The sequence below is a fragment of the Eschrichtius robustus genome, chromosome 19 (genome assembly GCF_028021215.1).
Source record: "Eschrichtius robustus isolate mEscRob2 chromosome 19, mEscRob2.pri, whole genome shotgun sequence".
NCBI classification, from domain to species: domain Eukaryota; kingdom Metazoa; phylum Chordata; class Mammalia; order Artiodactyla; family Eschrichtiidae; genus Eschrichtius; species Eschrichtius robustus.
In genome coordinates this window covers 51,531,071-51,557,200 of record NC_090842.1, presented here as the reverse complement: position 1 = coordinate 51,557,200, position 26,130 = coordinate 51,531,071, and the positions used below count along the sequence as shown (strand labels likewise).

General features: G+C 45.0%; 2 protein-coding genes across 2 annotated transcripts in view; both read right to left on the bottom strand.

Annotated features, from left to right (window-relative positions):
- WDR88 (WD repeat domain 88) overlaps positions 1-17,967 on the bottom strand; it is a 47,166-nt gene extending 29,199 nt beyond the window's left edge. The window contains exons 1-3 of the mRNA XM_068527117.1: positions 17,566-17,967; positions 5,066-5,176; positions 403-491 (exon numbers count right to left, since the gene is read on the bottom strand). Coding sequence (XP_068383218.1) covers positions 403-491; positions 5,066-5,176; positions 17,566-17,967 — 602 coding nt within the window. The remainder of the gene's footprint in view (positions 1-402; positions 492-5,065; positions 5,177-17,565) is intronic.
- Positions 17,968-19,303: 1,336 nt separating this feature from the next.
- GPATCH1 (G-patch domain containing 1) overlaps positions 19,304-26,130 on the bottom strand; it is a 43,305-nt gene continuing 36,478 nt past the window's right edge. The window contains exons 18-20 of the mRNA XM_068528924.1: positions 24,630-24,727; positions 23,043-23,191; positions 19,304-19,590 (exon numbers count right to left, since the gene is read on the bottom strand). Coding sequence (XP_068385025.1) covers positions 19,560-19,590; positions 23,043-23,191; positions 24,630-24,727 — 278 coding nt within the window. The 3' untranslated portion in view covers positions 19,304-19,559. The remainder of the gene's footprint in view (positions 19,591-23,042; positions 23,192-24,629; positions 24,728-26,130) is intronic.

Here is a 26,130-nt window from a genome sequence, read left to right as displayed (position 1 = left end):
TCGCAGAGGCTGCCTCCCAGCCCCGACGCTCCCCAGGTGACAGCTTGGGCTTGCCTCTGCTTCCTGGGTCTCGGTTTCCCCTGTGAAATGAGGGCCTGGACTGAATCGCTAGTGAGCCTTGCAGCTGACCCAGTCCACAGGTGTGACTGCAGGAAATAAACTCCGTGAAGAACATTCAGACTGGCTTTAGCCACGATAAATTTCGCCTTTTTAGCATTTTAAATTTTCAAAGAGTTATCACATCTACTTGATTCTCACAGCAAAAGATGGGAACCGTGAGACCGATATATGGGAGTAAGGTTGGGTACTTGCTTAAAAGACAGTGAACTGTCCCGGGCGTGCTGTGTGCTGCATGCTCTTCCCTCTCACTTTCCTGACCAGAGTAAAATGAGGGCAAGTCACCTTCTGCTGTCAGCCGTGACGCTGCATTCTAAAACAGGAGCTCCGGGCCCCGGCTCAAAATTCCGAACAATAGATCCATCCACGGCATCCTCAGATCAGCGGGAGAGAGGGGGAGAGGGCCAGAGGTCACTGAGGTGTCGGCTGAAGCTGTGACTGAGTTCAGCATCAGCCCTGGGCTTGTCTGAGAACCTTGAGAACCTGAGAACCTTGTCCTATGACTCTCACCCAGCTCAGAGGGGCAAAAGGACTTCCCCTCCACTCCCAAAGCAGGAAGGACACCCTTGCCGGCATCCCCGGAAAACTCGCCCTCGATCCCACAGTGGCCGATGGAAACAGGCAGCTCTGAGGGCAGAGCTGCAAACAGGTAATTTTCTCATTCTCTACTGGCCAAAGAGGCACCACAAAATCTAGCAAGATCTTTCAAGAACTTTTTAAAAGTTCCCACTGTTTGACCCAGCAATTCTATCCTGAGGGGTCTCTCTTAAGGAAATAATCTGAGTTGCGGTCAGACTTATGCGTGAAAAAGGTTTGTCACGTGTTATAGGGGACAGACGGCAAACACACTGGCAACAGTCTGTGTCCACCTAAAGGGGGCAGTTAAAACAAATTTGAGCACACCCAACAGTGGGGCCCAAGCAACTGATCACACTGAAGGGAGATAACTGCAGAATACGATGAGAACAGAGCAGGGTAGTAACTGACAATATGATGGGAACAATCGGGATACCAAAGCGAAGGGTATGTGCTGTGGCAGAGATAAAATACTTTCAGTAAGAAATGTGTCCACAGCTTTTCAGGATAAGCAGGGGTGGAAAGTCCCCTTGAAACAAATGTTATTAGTAAGACAGTGAATTCATAGAAAGGCCTTGCACTGTTATATGAAATTATGGTGCCCGGTTGGGGGAGCTTTTGGCCTGACCAGGGCAGGCCTGGGACAATTCTTCCTGATATGCAGAGACCACTTTGCATGAAGACCCCAAGCCTGCTGGGAGGCAAAGGACCCTGTGTCAGGGGTCCCCAAGACCACCCCCAGGATTGGTGATTCTCCAGGACTCCGAATATAGTCGTGCTCACGGCTAAGATTTATTACAGCCAAAGGACACAAAAAGCAAAATCAGCAAAGGGAAGGGTACATGGGGTGAGGTCCAGAGGAAACCAGGCACTGCTTGCAAGAGTCTCTCTCTGTGGGTCACACGGGACATGCTTAATTCCTGCAGCAACCAGTTGTAACAACATGTGTGAGGTGCTGTCTACCAGGGAGACGCACCTGAACTTCGGGGCCCAGGTTCTTATCGCGGTCTGGTCACACAGACACTCTGCAGCATGCACCAAAATTCCAGACTCCCAGAAGGAGAGCCGGTGTACAGCATCAACCGCGTGGTTTGCACAAACCGTCTGTGAGCCCCCTTTATCACTTAGGGAAAGATTCATATGATTATAGAACACTGTTTACCAGTCAAGTTCCCAGATGCGCGCTTGCCAGTGGGCCTTTCCAAGGACAGCAGTCTCGGGCCTACTGTGCGAACTCTTTTCTGCACAGACCCAGTCTCCCAACCCCTGCTCCATGAAACTTGAAACGGTGGGGCTGTGTTTGGGTGAACCCAGCAGGCCTTAATCAAAGCCCACCGACAGGAAGATATCCCAAAGAGGAATTCATGGGAGCAGGACACATTCAGGCTGGAGGCCCAGCTCACGAGCCTCATGGCTTGGGAAGAAAGGGCTGGCTCTGACAGCCTGTGATTCAGCCTCCCTGGCTGGTGTGTTGCTCTAGGACAAACATTGTCCGGGAACTAAGAAAATGATCATCGTGGGGCCTGGGGCTGAGGCCCACGGCAGTCTGTGCAGGGCCCCGGGCCAGTTAAGGGCAGTACTAGAATGGACTGATGTCCATGGGACTGTGCGGGTTCAGTATTCAGTAGTGCTGCCATATGGCCAAGAGGAGGAATAGCAACCATGGACAGATAACTCTCTTGGAAAATGTGCACAGTCATGAATGATTTGGCAGGAGATATTCAGTATACGGCAATACAAGCCAGATGTTGTTAGTGAATTCCAAAGACAGTGGAAATGCCTCTGTTTTGTATTGAATGTTTCTTGAAATAAATGCGCCATTGGCTAGAGGTGTGAGAAGACAAAGACAGTTCCCCCTTCACCGGGCATTTGGAACCAGGAATTCTTTCTGTGGACTCAGATAATTTAAGGGGGGATGTTGGTTGGACTTTGAATGAATGGGGAGGAAGGGGTTCTAATAAGTGGTTAGAAACATAAAGGAGATGTGACAATATTTGTAGCCCAAGTTTATTGTGATTATATAAACAGTTTTTCTGTATGGTTTCAATTTCATAAATGTGTGTGTACATGTGCGAACAGGAAAAAGAAAAGCTACACTCCAACATTTTCATGGTAGTTAACTCAGGGTTCACGGAATGATGGTTTTTTTTTTCTTCTTTGTGTCTTTATGTATTTTGGTGATAAAACCATATTACCTTCATAGTATGAGAAAAACTACCAGTGATTTTTTTTACAATGATTGGAAAGAGATGTACCATTATTAGAGAGAGATTGGGCACAGGATTAAGGATAATTTTTTTCTCAGCTTCTTCATACATTTATGGTCTTTCTAAATTATTCACAATGATCACAGTTAGGGGAAAGGGACCTTTTTAAAAGATTAAACCAGAAGTTTGGCTTTGGGTGGGTTGAGAGGAAGGACTGGAGATGGGAGATGATGATAGTGGAGGAGAGAAGGGAGAGGTAAGGAGACATTTGCCCAAGATACTGTGACAGAGAAGGTGATGCGCGGGGTAATGGCTTAGTCACCTCCTGAGGGAGGGCTCGCGCCATGAGCTGCCGCTGGGGCAGGGAGAGCCACAGGAGGAGGCAGGAGCAGAGAAAAAGATGGGGAAAAGAGAGCCAGGAGGGGGAAAGAGGACCATTGGAGGGGCAGCCAAGGCAGGGAGACCAGAGAACTAGTGATTCTGCAACTAGGGGTGGAGGTGTGAAGGAGGGCAGAGGGACGGAGGGGGCAGCTGGAGAAGGTGGTGGCAGGGGGTAGGGCTGTGAGCAAGTCAGGTATTGAGGACGCTTGGGCAGGCTGACGTGACAGTGTCCTGGATGGGGCACGGAGTAGGCAGGGAGCAAGGGCAGTGAGGCCGCTGTGGGGAGCCAAGGACATCTTGATGGATGGTCCCTAATCTTGGGACAACGAGAGAAAACAGGCAGATGTTCCCTTATAGAGACAGAAGCCCTCTGGCCAAAATAGACAGAAACCCCTGAGAGTTCTTCCACTGACTCAAAAGGTGAGAAGAACATGAGAAGCATCTGGAGATGACAAAGCAAAATGCACACTTGGAAAGTCACCATTCCCCCTCCCCCTGGGTGACGACAACCAGCAGAGACCCCCTCACCCCCAGGCCTTCTCAGTCAGCCCAGAGGGTTGGGATAGGGCTTAGGGTTCCCAGAGGAAGCAGTGGTTTTCCCAACAAGAAGATCATGGGGCTGGGTGGGGGGATGGGGGGTGGATAAGGGCCACAGAATAGGAGAGAGTGGATGTCTGTCGGGACCTGGTATGTGCCAGGCAGGCCCTGGGGTGGCCCCAGCACACAGCTGATCCTGTGAGGCCTGGGGAGGTTTAGGGAGGCCCGGGAGGTCATGTAACCACCCAGGGTCAAACAGCTGGTAGGTCACTGATGTGGGGCCTGAACCACTTGGATAGTCCCCAGACCCTCCTGCCTAGTCTGCCTGGCTTGGTACCCACCAAGACCCAGAAGATGACACAGAAGATGCTCCTCCAAGGTGATCTGGAGGGTAAGGAGCTATCCTCCACCTAGTTACCCAAACCAGAACCCAGGAACCAGCCTTGACTCACTCCGCCCTGTCCCCCTCCTGCCCCTGAAGCCAGATGAGACAGCAAAACTCGGAACTGACTGTCCTTCCCAGTGGGCCCTGTCCCAGCCACATGGTCATCTATGGCCTGGCCCCTGATGGCCATTGCCATCTCCCAGCCCTGCTCCCTCCTCACCCTCTCCTGACTGACCGGCAGTGCCCCCAAGCAGGCCCACTAGGGTCTGCTGGCTATGCCCAGAAGACTTTGGAAGAGTTCTTGGTGGCCACCTCTCTGTAACCTCATCTGACCATCACATCCCTGTTCCTCTGCCCCTGCTTCCTGCCCCTTGTGGCACTGACCTGTGCTCAGGCCTACCTCTCCCAATCACCCTTCACGGACAGGTCCCAGGTCTGGCCACTTTTCTGTCCTCTTGTGATCACCTAGGCCTAGCCGTAATACCATCTCTGTGGATGGAACTGAATATTCCAAATGAGAAGGAGACCCAGAGAGATAACACAGCTCAGAGACCCCAGGTGGGTCTCAGGCACAGCCTCTAACAAAAGGTGGTGAGCTCCTGGTCCAGCGGTCTCCATCCCTGCTCCCACTGTTTCCAAATTAACAGGCTGACAGCTGCCACATTAACCTCATCTCTCTCTGGTGACTTGAAACTAGGGTGAGCCCTCACTTTGCTTCTTCTTCTTGCACTTTGCTCAGAAATGTCTCTCCAAATCTTTGGGATCCTTGAATGTCTGGGAACTCAGTACTGGGGAACTCTCCACAAGAGGAGACATAAGCTTATGGGGACATTTTGGTTCCACCTAACACTGGGCCACCTACCCACAGCTTCACGGTGCAGTCATAGGAGCCACTGAGGACCTTTGTGTCATCCACACAGAAGTGACAGGAACTCACAATGTGCTGGTGTCCCCTCATAATTTTAAATGGGATCTGAAAAAAGGATAGACTGAATGAGTTCAGAAGGTTGCAGAATACCAGATCAATAGTTTAAAAATCAATAGTATTCCTATACACTTGCAATGAACAATCCAGAAAAAAAATTAAGAAGAAAATTGCATTTACAAAAGCATCAAAATAGGAATAAGTTTAACCAAAAAAGTGTAACACTTATACTCTGAAAATTACAAAACATTGTTAAAATAAATTTTAAAAGACTTAAATAAATGGAAAAGCAACCCATGTTCATGGATTAGCAGACTTACTATTCTTATGAAAATACCCTCCAAAGTGATCTACAGATTCAACACCATCCCATCAAAATCCCAGCAGACTTCTTTTCTAAAATTGACAAGCTGATCCTGGTATCGGAGAGACAGCAGTGAGCGGTCCTGAAGAGAGATCTTAGTTCCCTGCCTAGGAATTGAACCTGGGCAGCTTGGATGAAAACCAGGAATACTAGTCGCTAGACCACCAGGGGCTAGAGGCTAGAAGCAAAGTTCCCCTGGCCCTTGCCCCATTTGAAAAATGAATTTCTCAAAGAGGCAAAAATTGTAAAAACAGGCCCAAAGTTTATTATTAGAGACATAGCACAGCAAGTGGGAAAGCACACAGAGAAACAGTTTGTTTATTTAAGACAGAAGCAAGGCAGAAATACACACCTGGAGAGCAAGACTGTGGGCATCCTCCCTAATGAGGAAAAGTGCAGTAAAGAGGTGGTTAAATCATTTATATAGGGGCAGTTCTTCCACATCTTTGGCCAGTTTTCTTACTTCTTTTCCCACATCTGACTTGTTCTAGGACACTCCCCAACATGCGTGCACATCTTTTTGTCTAGATGGATTCCAGCGTAGAGGCTTGTGGAGGCTTGGCGTCACCTGTTATGGGGTGGTGGTCCCTCCTTTTTAACCCCCAAGGAGTCTTTCTGCACCTGTGAAGTCAGGGAGTTTCCCTTGACCTCAGGAGTGGTCATCTTATCTCTTTACTCCAGCAGAGCTCAGCTCCTGCCATTAACCTCGTCCTTGGCGTGTCCAGGGAAAACAAAGCTTCGATTGTATTCCACTTGACAAAAACCAGCTGTTCAGCCCACGGGCCCATCTACCTCCTACCTCAATCCTAAAATTTACACAGAAACTCAAGGGAAGCAGAATAACCAAAAAATTCTTGTAAAGGAACAAAGGTAGAGGTCTCACAATTTCCAACTTCAAAACTATTTTCAAAACATACAAAGAGACAGTAATCAAGACAGTGTAGTATTAGCATAAGGATAGACATATAGATGGATGAAATAGAACTAAGAATCCAGAAATAAGCACTCATATTTTTGGTCACTTGATTTTCAACAAGGGTGCCAAGATAATTAAAAAGGGAAAGAAAAATCTTTCTGACAAATTGTGCTGGGACAAGTGAATATCCACATGCAAAAGAATGAACTTGGACCCTTACCTCATACCATATACAAAAATTAACTCAAAATGGATCAAAGACCTAAATGTGAGAGCTAAAATTACAAGCCTCTTAGAAGAAAACATGGGTGTAAATCTTTGTGAATTTGCATTAGTCAATGGTTTCTTAGATATGACAACAAAAGCACAAGCAGCAGCGGCAACAGCAACAACAATGATAAACTGGACATTATCAAAATAAAAAACTTTTGTGCTTCAAAGGACACAATCAAGAAAGTGAAAAACAACCCATACAACGGAAGAACATTTTTGCAAATCATATACCAGGTAAGGGACTTGTATCTAGAATACGTAAAACACTCTTAAAACTCAACAATAAAGAAACAATCTAATTTAAAAATAGGCAAATGATATGAACAGGCATTTCTCCAAAAAAGATATGTAAATAATTTATAAGCACTTGGAAACGTGCTCAACATCTTAAGCCATTAGGGAAATGTAAATCAAAACCATGTTGTGTAAAGAGAGTAAATCCTAAAAGTTCTCATCACAAGGAAAAAAATATTATCTATTTCTTTCATGTTGTATCTATATGAGATGATGGATGCTCACTAAACCTATTATGGTCACCATTTCATGATGTATGTAAGTCAAAACATTATGTTGTACACCTTAAGCTTATGCAGTGCCGTATGTCAATTATACCTCGATAAAACTGGGGAAAAAAAGACATTCGATTATAGTACCTAGATATAGAAAACAGAACAAACCAAACAAAGAAAGAAACATATTGAGATACCACTTCATACCAAGTTGAATGTCTGTAATCAAAAAATCAGACAATAACAAGAGAAATCGGAACTCTCATATAGGGCTGGTGTGAATGTAAAATCGTGCAGCCACTTTGGAAAATAGTTCAGCAATTCCTCAAAATTTAAACATATGTGTGAACTTATGATCCAGCAACATTACTCCTAGGTTTTTACCTAAGAAAAATGAAACCAAATGTCCACATAAAAACTTGAACATGGGCATTCATAGAAATATTATTCATAATAATCAAAAATTGGAAACACCACACACCTATGGTCAATTAATCTTCAACAAAGGAGGCAAGAATATACAATGGAGAAAAGACATTCTCTTCAGCAAGTAGTGTGGGGAAGCTGGACGGCTACATGTAAAACAATGAATTTAGACCACTCCCTCACACCATACACAAAAAATAAACTCAAAATGGCTTAAAGACTTAAATACAAGACATGACAACATAAAATTCATAGAAGAGAACATAGGCAAAACATTCTCTGACGTAAATCATAGCAATGTTTTCTTAGGTCAGACTCCCAAGGCAAAAGAAGTAAAAGCAAAAATAACCAAATAGGACCTAATCAAACTTATTCATCAGTGGATGGTCATGTTTGGATGTTTCTTTGCACAGCAAAGAAAACCATAAACAAAATGAAAAGACAACCTATGGAGTAGGAGAAAATATTTGCAAATGAAGCTGCAACTGACAAGAGCTTAATTTCCGAAATACACAAACAGCTCACACGACTCAACAACAACAACAAAACAAACAGCCCAATCAAAAAAAGGGGCAGAAGACCTAAACAGACATTTCTCCAAAGAAGACATACAGATGGCCAACAGGCACATGAAAAGATGCTCAACATCACTATTAGAGAAATGCAAATCAAAACTACAATGAGGTATCACTTCATACCAGTCAGAATGGCCATCATCAAACAATCTACAAATAATAAGTGCTGGAGAGGGTGTGGAGAAAAGTGAACACTCCTCCACTGGTGGTGGGAATGTAAATTGGTGCAGCCACTATGGAGAACAGTATGGATGTTCCTCAAAAAACTAAAAATAGAGCTGCCATATGATACAGCCATCCCACTCCTGGGCATATATCCAGAAAAGATGAAAACTCTAACTCGAAAAGATACATGCACCACAGTGTTCATAGCAGCATTATTTACAATAGCCAAGGCATGAAATCAACCTAAGTGCCCAGTGACAGATGAATGGATAAAGAAGATGTGGTATAAATATGCAATGGAATATTACTCAGCCATAAAAAAGAATGAAATAATGCCATTTCCAACAACATGGATGAAGCTAGAGATTATCATACTAAGTGAAGTAAGTCAGACAGAGATTGACAAATAAATGGTATCACTTATATGTGGAATGTAAAAAAAAAAAGATACAAATGAACTTATTTACAAAACAGAAACAGATTCACAGACATAGAAAACAAACTTATGGTTACCAAAGATGAAAAGGAGGGGAGGGATAAATTAGGAGTTTGGGATTAGCAGATACACACTACTATATATAAAATAAACAGCAAGGATCTATGGTATAGCACAGGGAACTATATTCAACATCTTGTAATAAACTCTAATGGAAAAGAATCTGAAAAAGAATATATACAACATATATTCAGAATATATATATACTGAATCACTTTGCTCTACTCCAGAAACTAATACAACATTGTAAATCAACTACACTTCAATTTTTTAAAAATTGAAAAGATGAACTGGAAACAATCCAAACATGACCATCCACTGATGAATGAATAAATAAAATGAGGCATATCCACACAATAGAATATTACTAGGCAATAAAAAAGAAATGAAGGACTTCTTCTGATATGGCATGTGAGAAGCTTGGAAGTCACCGCTCCATCCTCACAACAAGGAAAAAGCAGAACAAACTGAAAAATCAACAACTCTTCTTAGATCCATAAGAGAAGTGAGGTCACAAGGCGAATGGCTGCCCGCCAAATTGGAGAGATAGACAGGCAAATACAAAGAATTCCAAGTTACCAGAGCAGAAATCCAGAAGCAGCAACCTCCATGGGCACCAACTGCAGGATAGGGAAACCTGAACTGTAATTGACAAATGGCTGAAGGCTCAGTGTGAACAACTCTGAGAGCTGCGTTACTGAGTCCCCCCACTTCTGTGAGTGTCACCTCCAGGAACAGTCCTAATCCTCACAGTGAAAGCTGGAGAAAAGTCCCCTCGTGCTTCCAGCAGGGAGAGGGAAAAGGAACCATCCTGAAATACGCCACAGCAACCTGTTCTTCTTAAGCTCTGCCCTCAGGAGAAACTAACCAGAGCCGAACCTGCTTGGATTTTATCGGAGACAAACTGTCCTGGGGAAAGGTAAACACCCAACCCCAGCCCCCTCTAGCCATCCTATTCCACATGAAAGCGAGGGGTGAGGGTTGCAGACTAAACAGCACATGTGAAGTTCACAATCCAGAGGCACAGGCTCACTAAAAGACAGAGACCTAATCATAGGATTGTAGAACGCTTCTCCACACCCCACACCTTGCAACCACATTATTAAAAGCTTATTTATAGCAGTTCCTTTTACCTAGTACATCATGTCTGCCCATCAAAAAAGAAAATTACGAGAAATACGAAGAGGCAGAAAACACAGTTTGAAGGGTCAGCACAAATATAACATCAAGACCAGACTCATATGGCACGGATGTTGGAAGTATCAGACCAGGAATTTAAAACAACTGTGATTATATGCTAAGGGCTCTAATGAATAAAGTAGACAGTTATGCAAGAACACGTGGGCAATGTTAGCAGAGAGATGAAAATTCTAAGAAAGAACCAAAAAGAAATGTTACGGATCAGAAACACCATAACAGAAATGAAGAACATCTTTGATGGGCTTATTATTAGACTAAACGTGGCTGAGGAAAGAATCTCTGAGCTTGAGGATATCTCAATAGAAACCTCCAAAACTGAAAAGCAAACAGAAAAAAGACTGGGGAAAAAAAAAACCCAGAATAGAATATCCAACAACCGTGGAACAACTACAGAAGGTGTAACATATGCATAACAAGAAAACCAGAAGAAGAGAGAAAGGAACAGAAAAAAATATTTGAAGCAATAATGATTGAGAATTTCCCCCAAATTAATTTCAAACACTAAACCATAAATCAAGGAAGCTCTGAGAACACCAAATAGGATAAATGCAAAAAAAAGAACTACACCTACACATATCATTTTAAAGGTACAGAAAATCAAAGATAAAAAATCCTGAAAGAAGCCAGAGGAAAAAACACCTTACCTATAGAGGAGCAAAGATAAGCCTGACATCCAGCTGCTTCTTAGAAACCATGCAAGTAAGAAGAGACTGGGGACTTCCCTGGTGGCACAGTGGTTGAGAGTCTGCCTGCAAATGCAGGGGACACAGGTTCGAGTCCGGGTCTGGGAGGATCCCATGCCGCAGAGCAACTAGGCCCGTGTGCCACAACTGCTGAGCCCGCGTGCCACAACTATTGAAGCCTATGTGCCTAGGGCCCGTGCTCCACAACAGGAGAAGCCACCTCAATGAGAAGCCCATGCACCACAACGAAGAGTGGCCCCTGCTTGCTGCACGCAGCAACGGAGACCCAACGCAGCCAAAAATAAATAAATAAATATATATTTTTTAAAAAAGAATAGACTGAAATATTTTAAGTATTGAGAGAAAAAAAATCACCAACCTAGAAATTTGTATCCTGCAAAATTATCCTTCAAAAGTAAAGGAGAAATAAAGACTTCCTCAGACAAACAAAAACTGAGGAAAATTGTTACCAGTAGATCTGCCTTGAGAGAAACTTTAAAATTCTTTAGAGAGAAGGAAAATGACATAGGTCAGAAACCCAGATCTTCATAAAGAAAGGAAGAGCATCAAAAAAAGAGAAAAGTGAAGGTAAAAGAAATACTTTAATTGTTCTTATTCCTAATTGATCTAACAGACAATAGTTTGTTCAAAATAATAATAGCAACTACATATATATGTATATATGAAATAAATGACAGCAATGAAAGGGACAAGAGGGAGGAATTAGAAATATTTTGTTACTTTAAGGTACCCACACTACCCATTAAGTGGTATAGGGCTATTGAAAGTAGACTTGAATTAACTATAAATGTAAACTATAAATGCAAACTCTTGGGCAACCACTTTAAAAAGTAAAAAAGAGGTACATCTGATATGCTAAGAAAGGAGAGAAAATGAAATCACATAAAATACTCAATTAAAACTGCAAAGGGCAGGGACTTCCCTGGCGGTCCAGCAGTTAAGACTCTGTGCTTCCAATGCAGGGGGCATGGGTTCAATCCCTGGTCAGGGAACTAAGATGATGCAAGCCGCGTGGCACGGCCAAAAAAACCAAAAAACAAAAAAATTCAAAAAACAAGGGCAACAAATAAAAAACAGTGACAAATATGGTAGTTATTAATCTAACTATAACAACAACTGCTTTGGATGGTCTAAATGCACCAATTAAAAGACAGAGACTGTCAGAGTGGATCAAAAAACAAGACCCAACAATATGTTGTCTACAAGAAACCCACTTTAGATATAAAGACACATATAGATTAAAAGTAAATGGATAAAGAAAAATATACCATACTAACACTATCAAAAATTTCAGACAGAGCAGACTTCACAGCAAGAAAATTTATCAGGGCTAAAGAGAGACATTACATAATGATAAAAAGGTCAATTCTCCAAGAAGATATAGTAATCCTTAATGTGCATGTGCAGAACACCAGAGCATCAAACTATGTGAGGCAAAAACTACTAAATTTGCAAAGAGAAATTGATGAGTCCACTATCACAGTTGGAGATTTCAGCACCTCTCTATGAGAAATGGACAGATCCAACAGGCATAAAATTAGTAAGAATACAGAGGAATTCAACAATATCAATCAACTGGATATAATGGACATTTATGGACCACTTCATCCAACAACAGCAGAATACATGTTCTCCTCAAACTCATATGGAATATTCACCAATATAGACCACATTCTAGGCCATAAAACACACCTTAACAAATTTTAAAGAACAAAAATCATACAATGTCTGCTCTCAGAATACAACGGAATTAAACAAGAACTCAATAACAGAAAGATGGTTGGGATATACCAAAATACATGGAGACTAACACTTCTAAATGACACACGGGCCAAAGAAGAAATCTCAAGAGAAGTTTTAACGTATCTTGGGACTTCCCTGGTGGCACCAGCGGTTAAGAATCCGCCTGCCAATGCAGGGGACACAGGTTCAAGCCCTGGTCCGGGAAGATCCCACATGCCGTGGAGCAACTAAGCCTGTGCACCACAACTACTAAGCCTGCACTCCAGGGCCAGTGAGCCACAACTACTAAGCCCACGCTCTGCAACTACTGAAGCCCGCGCGCCTAGAGCCCAGCTCCGCAACAAGAGAAGCCAATGCAATGAGAAGCCCGGGCACCGCAATGAAGATCCAATGCAGCCAAAAATAAATAAATGAAATTTCAAAAAGTTGTAACATATTTTGAACTAGACAAAAATGAAAATACAACTTACCAAAATTTGTGGGATGCAGTGAAAGTAGTGCTTAAAGGGAAATTTATAGCATTGAATGCATACATGAAAAAAGAAGGAAAATCTAAAATCAATCATCTAAACTTCCACCTTAAGAAAACAGAAAAAGAGAGCAAATTAAATCCAAAAGAAGTAGGAGAAAAAAAATACTCGGAATTGCAGCATAATTCAGTGAAATTGAAAATAGGAAATCAATAGAGAAAATCAATTAATACAAAAGCTGATTCTTTAAAAAGATCCATAAAATTGATAAGCCTCTAGCCAGGCTAAGAAAAAAAGAGAGAGAACACAAATTACTAATATCAACACAGGGGGTAGGGAGGTGTCCAGGATGTAGGGGTACTGCAAAGAAAAAAAATGTTGCCTGCTCTTCCAGTTCTACAAGGATCAAGCCATTAGCTACTGCAGTGGCCCACAGACAGTGCACCTGAGGGGAATTCAAGACAGAGAAAAACAGGAAGCATTTTGTGCTTTGGATACAATAGCCCCTACATGGTTAAGACGAGTCCTTAAGGAACATTTAAATGATCCCAGTTTTTCCGTCTTCTTCCCATACACAGAAAAGCACTAAAATCATTAACTTGAGATGTCTGTTCTTTGTGATTAGCAGTAAGCTTTCTATGCTTGACTACATGTTTTTCCCGGCAAAAAGTTCATATACCCTGGCTCCTCCCTTACCTCTCTGGAGCCGTCCCTCAGAGCTATCTGAGAGGTTGTCTCCCATGCTACAGTCCGCAGTAAGGTCCAGGAATAAAAGTGAACTGGTAACTTTTACACTGTGCATTTTTCTTTTAAGTTGACAGTGCTGGGAGGAGGGATCTGAGGCTCTGCCGCCAGTCAGTGCCCCCACGGATGCAGGAACTCTGGATGGCGGGAAAGGTTGGGGTGAGGCGAGTGAAGTCCGAGGTGCAGGGATGAGGGGAGGCGGGGGTCTAGGGTAGGGGAGCGGTTTCGGGGTTGTGGGGAACACGGGGCTGTGGGAAGGCGGGAGTGAGACGGCCCTTCGGCTCTGGGTAGCTGGGAGAGGTGGGACAGGAACTGGGCCGCCAGGAGACGAGATGCGAGGCGCCAGGTCGGGGCTGGGCCGCCAGGGGGCGCAGGCAAACTGAGCCAGGCGGCGGGCGTGGGGCCGGTCAGGGGACGGGGCCTGGCAGGCGTGGGGCCGGTCAGGGGGTGGGGCCGGGGCGGCGCGGGGCGGCGCGGGGCGGCGCGGGGCGGCGCGGGGCGGCGCGGGGCGGCGCGGGGCGGCGCGGGGCGGCGCGGGGCGGCGCGGGGCGGCGCGGGGCGGCGCGTCAGGGGGCGGGGCCTGGACAGCAGGCTGCCTGCAGCCCTGGCCGATTGCGGGGCCCAGGACGAGACCCGGTCACTGGTCTTCTCCACGCTCCACCGCCAAAGCCTGCGCCTTGGGGTCGAGACAGCCGACCCTCAGTTCCCTGCTCGGCAGCTGTCTCCGCCTCTAGGCAAAGCTCTCGGTGCTTCGTTCTTTTTCTCATCACAAAAACAGAACTTTGGTATGGGAAAACAGAGCAAGAGCGGGGAAATCCCTCCACCCCCTTCCGGACCTTTCTGGGCAGAGTACTTTTGGGGTGCATTATGGAGAGGGAGCCCCAGGAGCCACACAGAGAAGTTCCACACTCTTGTACTCTAGGTACATTGTCCGAGGCCCTAACAAAAATAGCATATAGAAGACAGTCCGATGTTTGTAAAAGCAAAAAATGTGAGCTCTTTTTTAGATATATGTAGCGTCCCACAAATATGTTCTACAAATCCGCCTGCGCCTCCCTGGCCGGGCCTTGATCGCGGTGCCGCGGTGCAGCAGGAACCGGGGAGCAAAGACCCCAGACCAGGAGTGCGCTTGGCGGGCTCCTGCTCTCAGGGGCCAGGGTGGGAGATGGGGGCAGCCACTGCACAGGCGGCACGCGATGCCAGGTTATGGCCAGAGCCAGGTGAGCGCTGCTTTAGACCGAGGGCAGGGAGAGACACCCCCTCCCTCGGGGGGAGGGGAACAAAACGAGGACACCGGAGGCCGGACTGACGGGCTTGAACGTCAGCAAGTCAGATGGAAGAGGAGAGAGATGAGGTAGAGCCGAAATGGCTTGGAAGGTCATGGTCAGATCTCCTCACTTCCTCTTAAATGTGCCAGGGAGCCAAGGAGAGGTTTTGAGCCAATTATTTTTAAAATTTGTGACACATCCATGTGTGAGTGTGCCTTGTTTAAAGGCCAAGAATGAAGAATTATCATTGAGAATGTTCTTTAGCAAACCATCTCAGATTGTTGGATGAAATCATCTGGAACATTATTATTCTTGCATTGTGCACCTTCACTTCAAAAGATCATTTGTTAACATTTTCACTGAGCTAAACAACTGCATTAACCTTTCTGTATAAACACTTCCAAGGTGTACTGTTTTCAATCACTGCTCCCCTCTGTTTATTCTAAACTGCTTTTTCTTACTCCAGTTCTTAATTCTGAGTTTTTGTTGTTCGCCAGAGTATTCCCTTGAGTAACTTTTTCCTCAAAGAGAGGCATCCTTTCTGAGTTTTTGCAGCTCTGAAGAAAATGTCCTTTTGTTGGCTTTATCAGGGACCAGCAGTTTGGCCAGGCAGAGAATACTTTAGGTCACAAACTTTTCTCCCAGAGTTTTATATAACTTCTCAACTTCTGTTAACCTAATGGATCATAAAAACCTCAGGCCAAAAAAAATCTTAAGCCACCTGAATGTGCACGCACCCAAGACTGGTTAAATCCATCAGGGGGCAGCCAGCCAATGGAATACTCTCCACAAAAAAAGAACAAGGAAGCTGTTTCCTTACTAATATGGAGAGACCTTGAGACTTCCCTGGTGGTCTAGTGGGTAAGACTCCACGCTCCCAATGCAGGGGGCCCAGGTTCAAGTTCGATCCCTGGTTGGGGGAACTAGATCCCTCATGCATACCACAACTAAGATCCTGCGTGCCACAACTAAAACCTGGTGCAGCCAAAGTAAATAAATAATTTTTTTTTTTTTAATATGGAAAGATCTCTAAAATAAATTAAAAAAAAAAATTTAAAAACCAGGTGCAGAAGAGGTCTAAGGTGTGCTTCCATTTATGTAAAAAAACAGAGGGGTCAGAATATACATGTATGTGCTGGTATGTGCACAAAATATCTCTAAGTATGCAGAGGAAACTAGAAACATTTGTTGCCTCAGTAGAGGGAAAGAGGGTAGTTGCGGGGGTGGTGCGGGGGGGTGCTAGGGAGACTCTTTTAAAAAATTTATTTTATTGAAGTATAGTTGATTTACAGTGTTGTGTTAGTTTCTGGTGTACAGCAAAGTGATTCATTTCTATATATAATCCCAAACTCCTAATCCATCCCTCCCCCACCCTCCCTCCCCCTTGGCAACCACATAGAGAACCCACTATGTCCGTGGGGAGACACTTAATTGTAAAGAACAAAAATGCCCAAAACCTTTTTTATCTATTGAATTTGGATCTTGGGGGTATTCTATGGAGAACAGAAATAAAATACAACGCCTATGCTCTCCTTTAATTTTACTTAAAAATCAGAATAACTGTCACAAATAAAAGCAAGCAAAGCACTGGCACACACTGCTTTCTCTTCAAACAGACTTCCGCACAGAGACCCCAACACACCCCTGTGGTGGACTGGCTGAGACAGTCAGCCATTCGACAGGCCCAGCTGTGGACTCAGCTGCGAGGTCCTCTGACAGCTGGAGAAGCCTCCCTCTCAGTCTGATCGCAGGCTTTTCCATCCGCATTGGAAAAGGGACAGCCTTGCTCCTATCTTGCGGTGCAGGCATTCACCACCTGTAGGTTTTATTTCCCTCCAATCTTGCAGTGAACTTGATCATCTCTTTCCACATGCGCACGCCAGTCTTTCTTCAGCCCAGGGAGATTTCCTTGTTTCCTTCTGTATTTCTTTCCTCCTCCTGCTCCCTCCCCCCACCCCAATACCTCATATATTTACTGGCTCTTCTGCATCTCCCCTGCCTTCCTCTTCTCTTTTCTCTCATAATTATTGTTCCTTTATATTTTTTCTCTGAGTTCTCAGAGAAGCCCATGAGCTTGTTTTCTAATTTCCTGTTCCAGTTCTCTGCTCTGATTTTAAAGCCTCCATGGAGGATTTTCGTTTGGAAATCCTCTTTTTCATCCCCAAGACTTCTCTCTGTTCAGATTATTTCTTCTTCCCAGCCACCGGCCTACTTTTCATCAATGCATTGTCTCTCAAATATCATTTAGAATACAAAGTAGTGTTTTGGGGGGTTTATTTCTGTATTATTATTATTCTAAGTTTTCTATTGCTTCTAGTGCTGTCTCATGGGTGACAGGGCTCCCTCACTGACCCCAGGGCATGCACTTGGGAGTGTCACCATGGGGACATTTGGGAGGCTCAGCCGGAGCCCACAGGGTCTGGGTTGGGTGGGCCACTTTGCCCACTAGGTGTGCCTGGGGCAGGGGACTGGGCCCAGGCCTAGCAAGCCAGGTGGCTCCCTCCCAGGTCCCCTTGCCGGCTCTTGAGCTCTCCCCACCTGTTGGGAACAAGCCACACCCCCTCCCCTTGGGGGCGGTTCTGACCTTGGAGAGGGGTTCCTGGTCGCCCCAGAACGCTGCCTTCTCAGGCATCCAGTGCTTCTCCGGCGGTGGCAAGTCATTGCCCACGGCCAGGGGGTTAAGCGAGGGCAGCAGCCGGCCCCGCCGCGCCTCTAAGAGTGAGAGCTTGAAGCGGCCGCAGGCCCTGACCAGGGCTACCCAGGGCAGCTTGCAGGGCCGATGCGCGCCGTCGCGGATGTGGAGCGAGGACAGCTGCACGTTACTTCTCTGGAGCGCTGTCTTCCCATCCTGGTCCAGGGCTTTTGCGGAGCTGGGGGCGCCCGGGGGCTGGGAGGCCATCTCGGAGCCCGGCCTGGCCACGAACGGTGGCGCCGCGTGCCCGCGCCCCCGCCTTGGGACCCACGCGCCCTTCCTGAGCCCGGACATCTCGCTGCTTCCGCTCAACGCCCAACACGGTTAGCCACAGAAAAATGGACTTCTAGTTCTGGGCGTAAAAGGAATGAGGCCAAGTGTGTGAAACCGGCAGCTCCATCCTCGCGGCCTCGCTTAGGGTCTTCCTGGCTCCGCCTCCCGGAATGAACTGTGTGTCTTCTGCCTTTGTAGGGGTCTCCTGGCCAACCCACTTCACCGTCAACAACAGAGAAACGGTCCATAAATTATAGAATGTGCCCAGGATTAATTAAGATGCAGCTGTTAGGGGTAGGTACACAAAATATATAAGCACGTGAGGGAAATACCTGTCATAATGCCAATGAAATACCAAAGAACAAAATGTCACCTCTTGGGACTCCCCTGGTGGTGCAGTGGTTTAGAATCCGCCTGCCAATGCAGGGGACACGGGTTCAATCCCTGGTCCCGGAAGATCCCACATGCCGCAGAGCAACTAAGCCCGTGCGCCACAACTACTGAGCCTGAGCTCTAGAGCCCATGAGCCACAACTACTGAAGCCTGCGTGCCACAACTACTTAAGCCCGTGCACCTAGAGCCCATGCTCCACAACAAGAGAAGCCACCGCAATGAGAAGCCCGTGCACCGCAACAAAGAGTAGCCCCCACTCGCCGCAACTAGAGAAAGCCCGCGCGCAGCAACAAAGACCCAACACAGCCAAAAATAGATTAATTAATTAATTAATTACTTTTAAAAAACACTTAAAAAAAAAAGTCACCTCTTGTCCGGGAGCAGACTCAATGCTAGAAAATGACTGCATGGAATTATAACAAAAGAGCAAGGGTTGTCAACCCTGGGGGGTAGAAGTAGAAGTGATTTTCTTCCTTCTTTCTCCTTTTACAATTGTTCTGATTTTTCTATGATGTTACTTTGATAATGGAAAAAAACCTCTGCACTCTACTTTTTCTAAAGGTCTCATGAGGGCAGATGAGGCAGCCTCAGAGCAGGGACCCAGGGCTGCAGTGCAAAGACCTGGAGCTTGTGTGACCCAGGGTGTGGGCACACACTCTTCCACTCTTGGTCCCAGTGCTTTTCTCAGACACTTTGGTGGCATCTACCCCAAGAGGCTGAGGCCACCTGCCAGGATCCTGGTACTGTGCTGCCCACTTGGCTCCTGGCCACCAGCACCAACCACATGAGGGAGGAACCACACTCCCCAGGAAAACATGGGAAAGCGACCACCTCCCTCCCACACGGGTCCTTAAGTAAGTCAGACTGTCCTTATCTGAACCTGGCTTTCTTCACGACAAAACCAGAGAAAAGCCTTTGCTTTTCATTTCTTTTTTAAAGTTTCAGGAAATGAAAAATCAAGAAAAAAATAGAAAAATGCCATTTTAATTAAACTGTACAGTCTGAGTTTTTTCCTCTGACACTAACAGATTAAGTTAAAAATAGAAATCAATTTCAGCAACCTTCCAAGGCAAGCTTTGAAATGTCAAGGTTTTAAAAAAAATTATTTTACAGCAAAAATTTACATATAAATACAATCTGTACAATCTATTAACTGAGTGACCAATGAACTTCCATCCGGGAGGAGACCTGGTACTGGGACAGGCCAGGGCAGAATTCAGTTACTGCCTCCTTAGAGGAAGACGCTTCAGCCTAGAAAAGGAAATAAAAGAGAGAGGAGGAAAGTTAGATACAAACGGAAAAACCAAACAGTTCAGTGCGGGAGAAGAATGCCAGGCCTCTCCCTGAGCCAAAGTGGCACAAAATACAGAGGATGACCCACACCATGAAAGAAAGTACCGTTTAATCTGCACTCTTAAGATTCTGTTCCCCCCAAAACACACAGAGAGACTCACTCCTCCACATCTCATATTAAGACCCATTTATAAAAGCAAGTTCTAATCCTGGTTGCACACACCTATCTCACGTATGACCTTTGGGAAGGAACTAAAAACACAAAAAACAAAACCATGTTTGCTCCAGGGCCAAAAGCTCCCGAGCCGTCAGTCTTAAATCTCAGCTTCGTGCACACAAGAATGTTCATGGCGGCTCTACTCACCAAGAAGAGCTGGGTCACACTGACTCTAGATCCCTGCTCTACAGCCCCAAAGTGGAAAACCAAATGCCCCCAACAACGGAACAGATGAATACTCTGTGGTGTATCCCATAAAGGAATACTCTATGGCAATGAGAACGAACCAGCTGCTGCTACGACAATGCAGAGGAATCTCACAAGCCAGATGCAAGAGTTCATGGTACATGCGTCCCTTAAACAAATCTGAAACACAGGCAAGAGTAATCAGCAGTGATAGAAGCCAGAGTGGTTACCTTTGGGGGGTGGGGGTGGGGATGCTAAGTGGGAGGGGCTTCTGGAGTGCTGGTTTATTCCTTGCTCTAGGTATATTCAGGGAGTGAACATGCATGGAGCTGGGAACTTACAGTGTGAATGCACTAAAGAGTGTACTTAACTGTATGTTTCCACATCTGTGAAATTCTAGAATGGGCAAAGCTAACTTACAGGGACAGGAGGAAGATCAGTGTCTGCCGGGGAGGGGATGGAGGGGGAGACTGCAAGTCCATCCAGAACTAGGCTGTGCCGTCACTGAAGGAAAGCAGCAGGGGCCCTTGACAAGAGTGAGACCTCAGCCAGGCGCTGGGGATGCAAGTAAGACCCATGTTGTCGTGACCCTCAAAATGCCCCTTGCAGGAGACAGATGCAGACAGGTAATACACAGAGTGGAGTGAGGCACAAAAGATGGAGGGGCCCCCTCCAGGCTCCCTGGGGAGAACCTAGGAAGCTTAGGGGTGAGGGGCTATGGAAACTATACCTTTAGCAACCACAAGAGTAATATTTAAATACATTTCACACCTCCGATGCTGCATTCCCTCTATCCCAGTCCCCGCCTCAGAGATAAGTGCTCTCAGGGGTGTAAGAACCCCTCCAGCCCTTTTCTACGCAAGGATGTACATACATGTGCATGCGGGGAAATCCAAAGGCCTGAGGACAGCAGTACCAGGCATATACACTGTTCTGCAGCTTCTGGTCTCTAAATGGTAAGTTTTAGATGCCAGTCAGCACACAGCTACCTGCCCACATTTTCTGTCTGCTGTGCTCAGCCCACCCCACCACACCCTCCCGCTGGGCACTGAAGGGCTTCCACGTGTGCAAGTGCAAATGCCTCCCCGCAGGAATGACTCATCACATGGCCCCAAACAGTCAAGGGTGAAAATATCAGGTGTTGGTGAGGGTCAGTGGGCCTCTCTGGGCCTTGCTTTCCCCGCCTGTGAGAGGAGGGGACACAAGTCACAGCTTCTGTGAGGACTAAACGAGCCCACACCCATGGTGTGCCTCACAGTGCCTGGCCCGGCCCTATCACCACTGGCACGCGCCCTGAGGAAAGGGAAACCTGAATCAACACAGCCGCTTCAGGGGAGCTCTGGATTAAACTGAAATGCTCATATCCTTGTTGTTTCTGAACCATGAGAAGGTCCTGTCCACTCTAAAGAAATAAATGAAAAAGAACAAGGCAGCGGCACTTGTCTTTCCAGACGGCAAAATATACTATAAGGCCAGAGTAATTAAAACAGGGTGGATGAAAAAACAGAAAAATGGCTAAGAAACCAGAACAGAGAATCCAGGAACAGATCCACATGGGCATAGGCATTTAGAATCTGATCAAGCTACACCTCCCTTAACAGCCCAGAGCACCGGTGGGGCCGAGTGGCCAGGGCTCACGCCTGCCGTATCCCCCATCACCCTGGGCCCACAGCTGGACTTGCCCTACCTGGTCCCGTGCTGGCCGGGCAGGGCCACCCAGCTGCTCCGGCCCGTGGGCTGGAGGGGAAGGGAAGACAGTGACTTCCAGCCAGGACCATAACAACCTCCAAGACCATCCTCCAACCCGTTCCCTTTGGCTCCTCTGAGGGCCACATGCTAGAGTGGAACAAACTGGGATCCTGAGTAACTTTCTCAATTTAATTTATGCTCCATTGTGCTGTGCCACTGGGTTGAGAGGGTTCTTTTTCATCGCAGCTCGCCTACTCACTCTCACTAATACAACCGGCCATCTATCTGGAGAAAGGTAAGTTGGATGCCTACCCTACTCTGTTCACAAAAAAAAAGGAAAATAAAACAATTCAAATAGGTTAAACACAAACAAAATTACAAAAGCATGAGAACAGTCTATATACATACACAAAATCTTACATTAGGGAAGGCCTTAAAAAGACAAAATGTAAAACATACCAACGACAACACAAAAATTCGTAAAACTGAGTGTTCCCAAAATTAAAGTTTCTGTTCAACAAAGATTGTTTAAAGTCATATAACAGGTAACACTCTAAAACACAAAGGATTAATATCCAGAATTATTTTTTGATTCCTAAAAATCAGTAAAAACAGTACCTAAAAACCAGTATAAAAATCTAACAGAAAACAGAACATTGTGCAAAGGACAGGAGCACATTATTCACAAAAGAGCCCACAGCAAAGGCTGAGACACACAGGAAAGGCTGCTCAGCCTCATTACTGATTCACGAAATGCAATGAAGATGACATGCCATTCTTCACCCACCAGGCTGGCAAACATCTCTGTGCTGTTTGTAACTGATGTAATAACAAGGTGCTTTCATAATTTAAATGGATAGAGCCACTTGTGGAAACAATTTGGTGATATTTATTCCTTCTAAATGTTCATTCCCTCTAGATTTATGCTACATAAAGTTATATTATTTATATTAAAAATGTGCAACAAAATGCACGTGTACCTGTGTGTGTGTGTGTGTGTGTGTGTATGTGTGTGTGTGTGTGTGTGGCTGCGCAAAAAAGTCTTCAGAGTTACAAAGCAACAGATGACAGAGGTTACTGAGGAGAGAAGAGAGATTTGGGGAATTGGTCACCGGCCACTTCAAGCCTTATCTGTAAGATCTGAATTTTCACAATGATAATATATTTACATATTACTTATGCAATTAAAAGTTCACTTTTTAAAAAGCCGAGTTAATGCACAAATTTATCATTTCTGACATTTCCCTCTAAGCAAACACGGCAAGGTTTCAACGAGCCTCTGAGGGTTTCTGAAAGCCTACTGTCTCCTGTCGCCTACCGTCTCAGCAGCTCCTGGGGTGACAGGTCTGCGGCTCCTTCTTCATCGCTCTGGCTGTCACTGCTGTCCGTACTCTCGGAACTACTACTTTTCTCTGACTTTTTATTCTTTTGCTTGCCTTTGTGTTTGTGCTTCCGGTGTTTCTTTTTCTGAAATAAATAAATAAACAAATCAAGGAGAACGAATGGGCGTTTCCCTTCCTAATTCCACGCAGTGGCAGGCTAATGAGGCATTTGGTTGCTGGAGTCATTCAAAAACAAAAAACTTCACTTGGGGGAGCTTTAGCCTAGTGTGGGACAGACCAGGACACACAACTGGGCACACTCTCCACCGTGCATATGCTCACAGAATTGATCTTCTGGCGACAGACACAGCAGAACCAAGCAGGCACAGGCAGGACCCCATCATGACACTCAGCCCCCATCTCATCCAAGGTGACCCTGTCCCCTCCCGTGAACCTGCCTGCTCCATTTTGTTAGCCATATGTGACAAACCACATATCAGGATGGCAAGCTCCCTGGAAAAGCACAAAGAAGAAACTGGTAGAAGGTCAGAGAACAGCACATATTGTGCCGGTGAGAAACACGTGAGTTTGGTTTTCAAATCTGTCAGCACCAGTTTCTTTCCTTTCACTCCAGGGGAACTTCTCTTACCTTCCATGCTCAAGAATCCTTTTTTCTGGTAGCCAAAAGAGGAACTGTTTCTAATCAATTCTACTACTACCCAGATCACTGTGGGTACCCAGCACTAACATTAACTGAATTAAAAGCCTGTGCCATAACTCAAAAGAAGACACAGATGTTGAGACAGCGGTGTCAACAGTGTTCTTTAAAGTGTCCATCACTTCAAATGGCAAGCTACAGACCCATATCTCTATTTGTAATGATGACAAAGTAGTTGAGAAATGTTCAAACTAATACCTTCCTTTAATATTGAACGATAATCAATATCAAATGCTTTTATTCATTATCTAAATAATTATTTTATTAAAAACAATTGTTTTATTAAACACAGTAACTATTCTGTTATTTAATACTCAACCATTACTCTAAGATATTTATTTATTTTATATTTTTGGCCGAGCAACTTGCGGGATCTTAGTTCCCTGACCAGGGATTGAACCTGGCCCCCACAGTGAAATCCCAGAGTCCTAACCACTGGACCGCCAGGGAATTCTCAACTCTAAGATATTTAAATGTCCTTCTTTCCTACTTTTTAATGTTCATGAATAAAAAAAAAAATTTTGAGTACAACTGAATAAATTAAAATATTCTGTCTAAAAGAAAAACAGGACTTCCCTGGCGGTCCAGTGGTTAGACTCTGCGCTTCACGGCAGGGGGCACGGGTTCGATCTCTGGTCAGGGAAGATCCCGCATGACATGCGGTTTGGCCAAAACAAAACAAAAAAAGTTTTTCTGAAAATCGAGGGTTTCCATTGACTATCAACATTTCTGTCAAGGTGTAGAGAGACCTGTGGCCTCCATCTCTTCCTGACTGGCTTCATGGGTCACCCCTGGAGGCTGGTCTGGACGACAGAAGCAGGGGCGTCTGACCCCACACACTGATCCTGGTACACCCAGAAGTCACCTTCTCTTTCTTCCGTCTGTGCTCTTTCTTGGTCTTGTGTTTTTCTTTGTTCTTTTTATGTTTCTCTTTGAGAGGTGCCTCAAGTTTCTGACGAGCATCTGAAACACGAATGGAATAAAGACATTACTATAGGGGAAAAGAAGGCTAAATTACTGAGTTAGGAATCTGACGTAGACGGAATGTTTACCATTAAGGCAGAACTCCTGCCCTGCCTCACTGATAAACAAGCAGATTAGCATATCACGTTGTAGATCTATATTTAGAAACTGCCAGAAACCTAAGACCAGAGTGATTCAACTGGTGTCTGGCCACAGTCTTATCTGCCAGATGAAGATAAAGTCAGACCAGAATGCCTACAAGCCTTCTGTCATTTAACATCCTCAGGTAAACTCAGAGATAGACCAGAGTCTGAATCTGGCTCTGTCAGCAGGTCTGTGATCTTTGGCATGTTGCTAAACCTCTCCAAGTCTGTTTTCCTGTCTGAAAAATGGGGAAAATAAGAATCCCTATCCTTTTGGGGACACAGAGAGGATTAGATGGGACCATGAACATGAATCCCATAGCCCAGAATCTGGCACATAATTGTCCACCCCTCTGACAGCGTCCACCCTTTACAAAAGCACATTTCATATGAGTTTGTCTTATAAGCAGAAACACTAAAAAATTAGCACCAAAACAACATAATGTACATGATCATTAAAAATGACTAAACATGGCAGAAATAGAGACACAGATGTAGAGAACAAACGTATGGACACCAAGGGGGGAAAGTGGCCGGGGTGGTGGTGGTGGTGGGATGAATTGGGAGACTGGGATTGACATGTATACACTAATATGTATAAAATGGATAACTAATAAGAACCTGCTGTATAAAAAAATAAATTAAATAAAATTAAAAAAAAAAGACTAAACAAGTTGCATGCGCTCCACTTCTCCACCTCCAAATTCTAACCAAAACATTTTCATAGGTCATTAACTTCCAGGTCTTCAAACCAGCAGAAAATTATCTATAGCAGAAACAGTGTAAGTCATTAAATCAACTTTTTTCTACCTAAAGAAAAATTCCAAGGTATTTCAGGAGGATGGTTTATTTCCCAAACCCAGTTAACTGATGCCTGCAATTTTCTAGTCCTACAGTTTGGTCAAATATTTCCCAAGTTGACCTCCCCAAACTTTTTTTTTTTTGATGCTAGTTTTTGGAAAATAGCCCATAGACCAAATTAAGTTATCAACTATTACAAGGATATCAAGAACCGTCTGGGAAATGCGCATAAGTAACTTAGCTTTCAAGTGCCGACACTTATTTTAAACTAAAGATCTGAATAATTACACAAATGAGAAATACATTCACCACAATCTTTCAAAACTTCACACATTTGACTCCTCTCTGCTTTCATCTCTTTGAAGGCTGGGTTAATTAACCAAGCCAATATGCATATGTGGGCACTACAGGAAACTATAAAGTAGATAATAGAATTTTATGTCATTTCTATATCTGGGC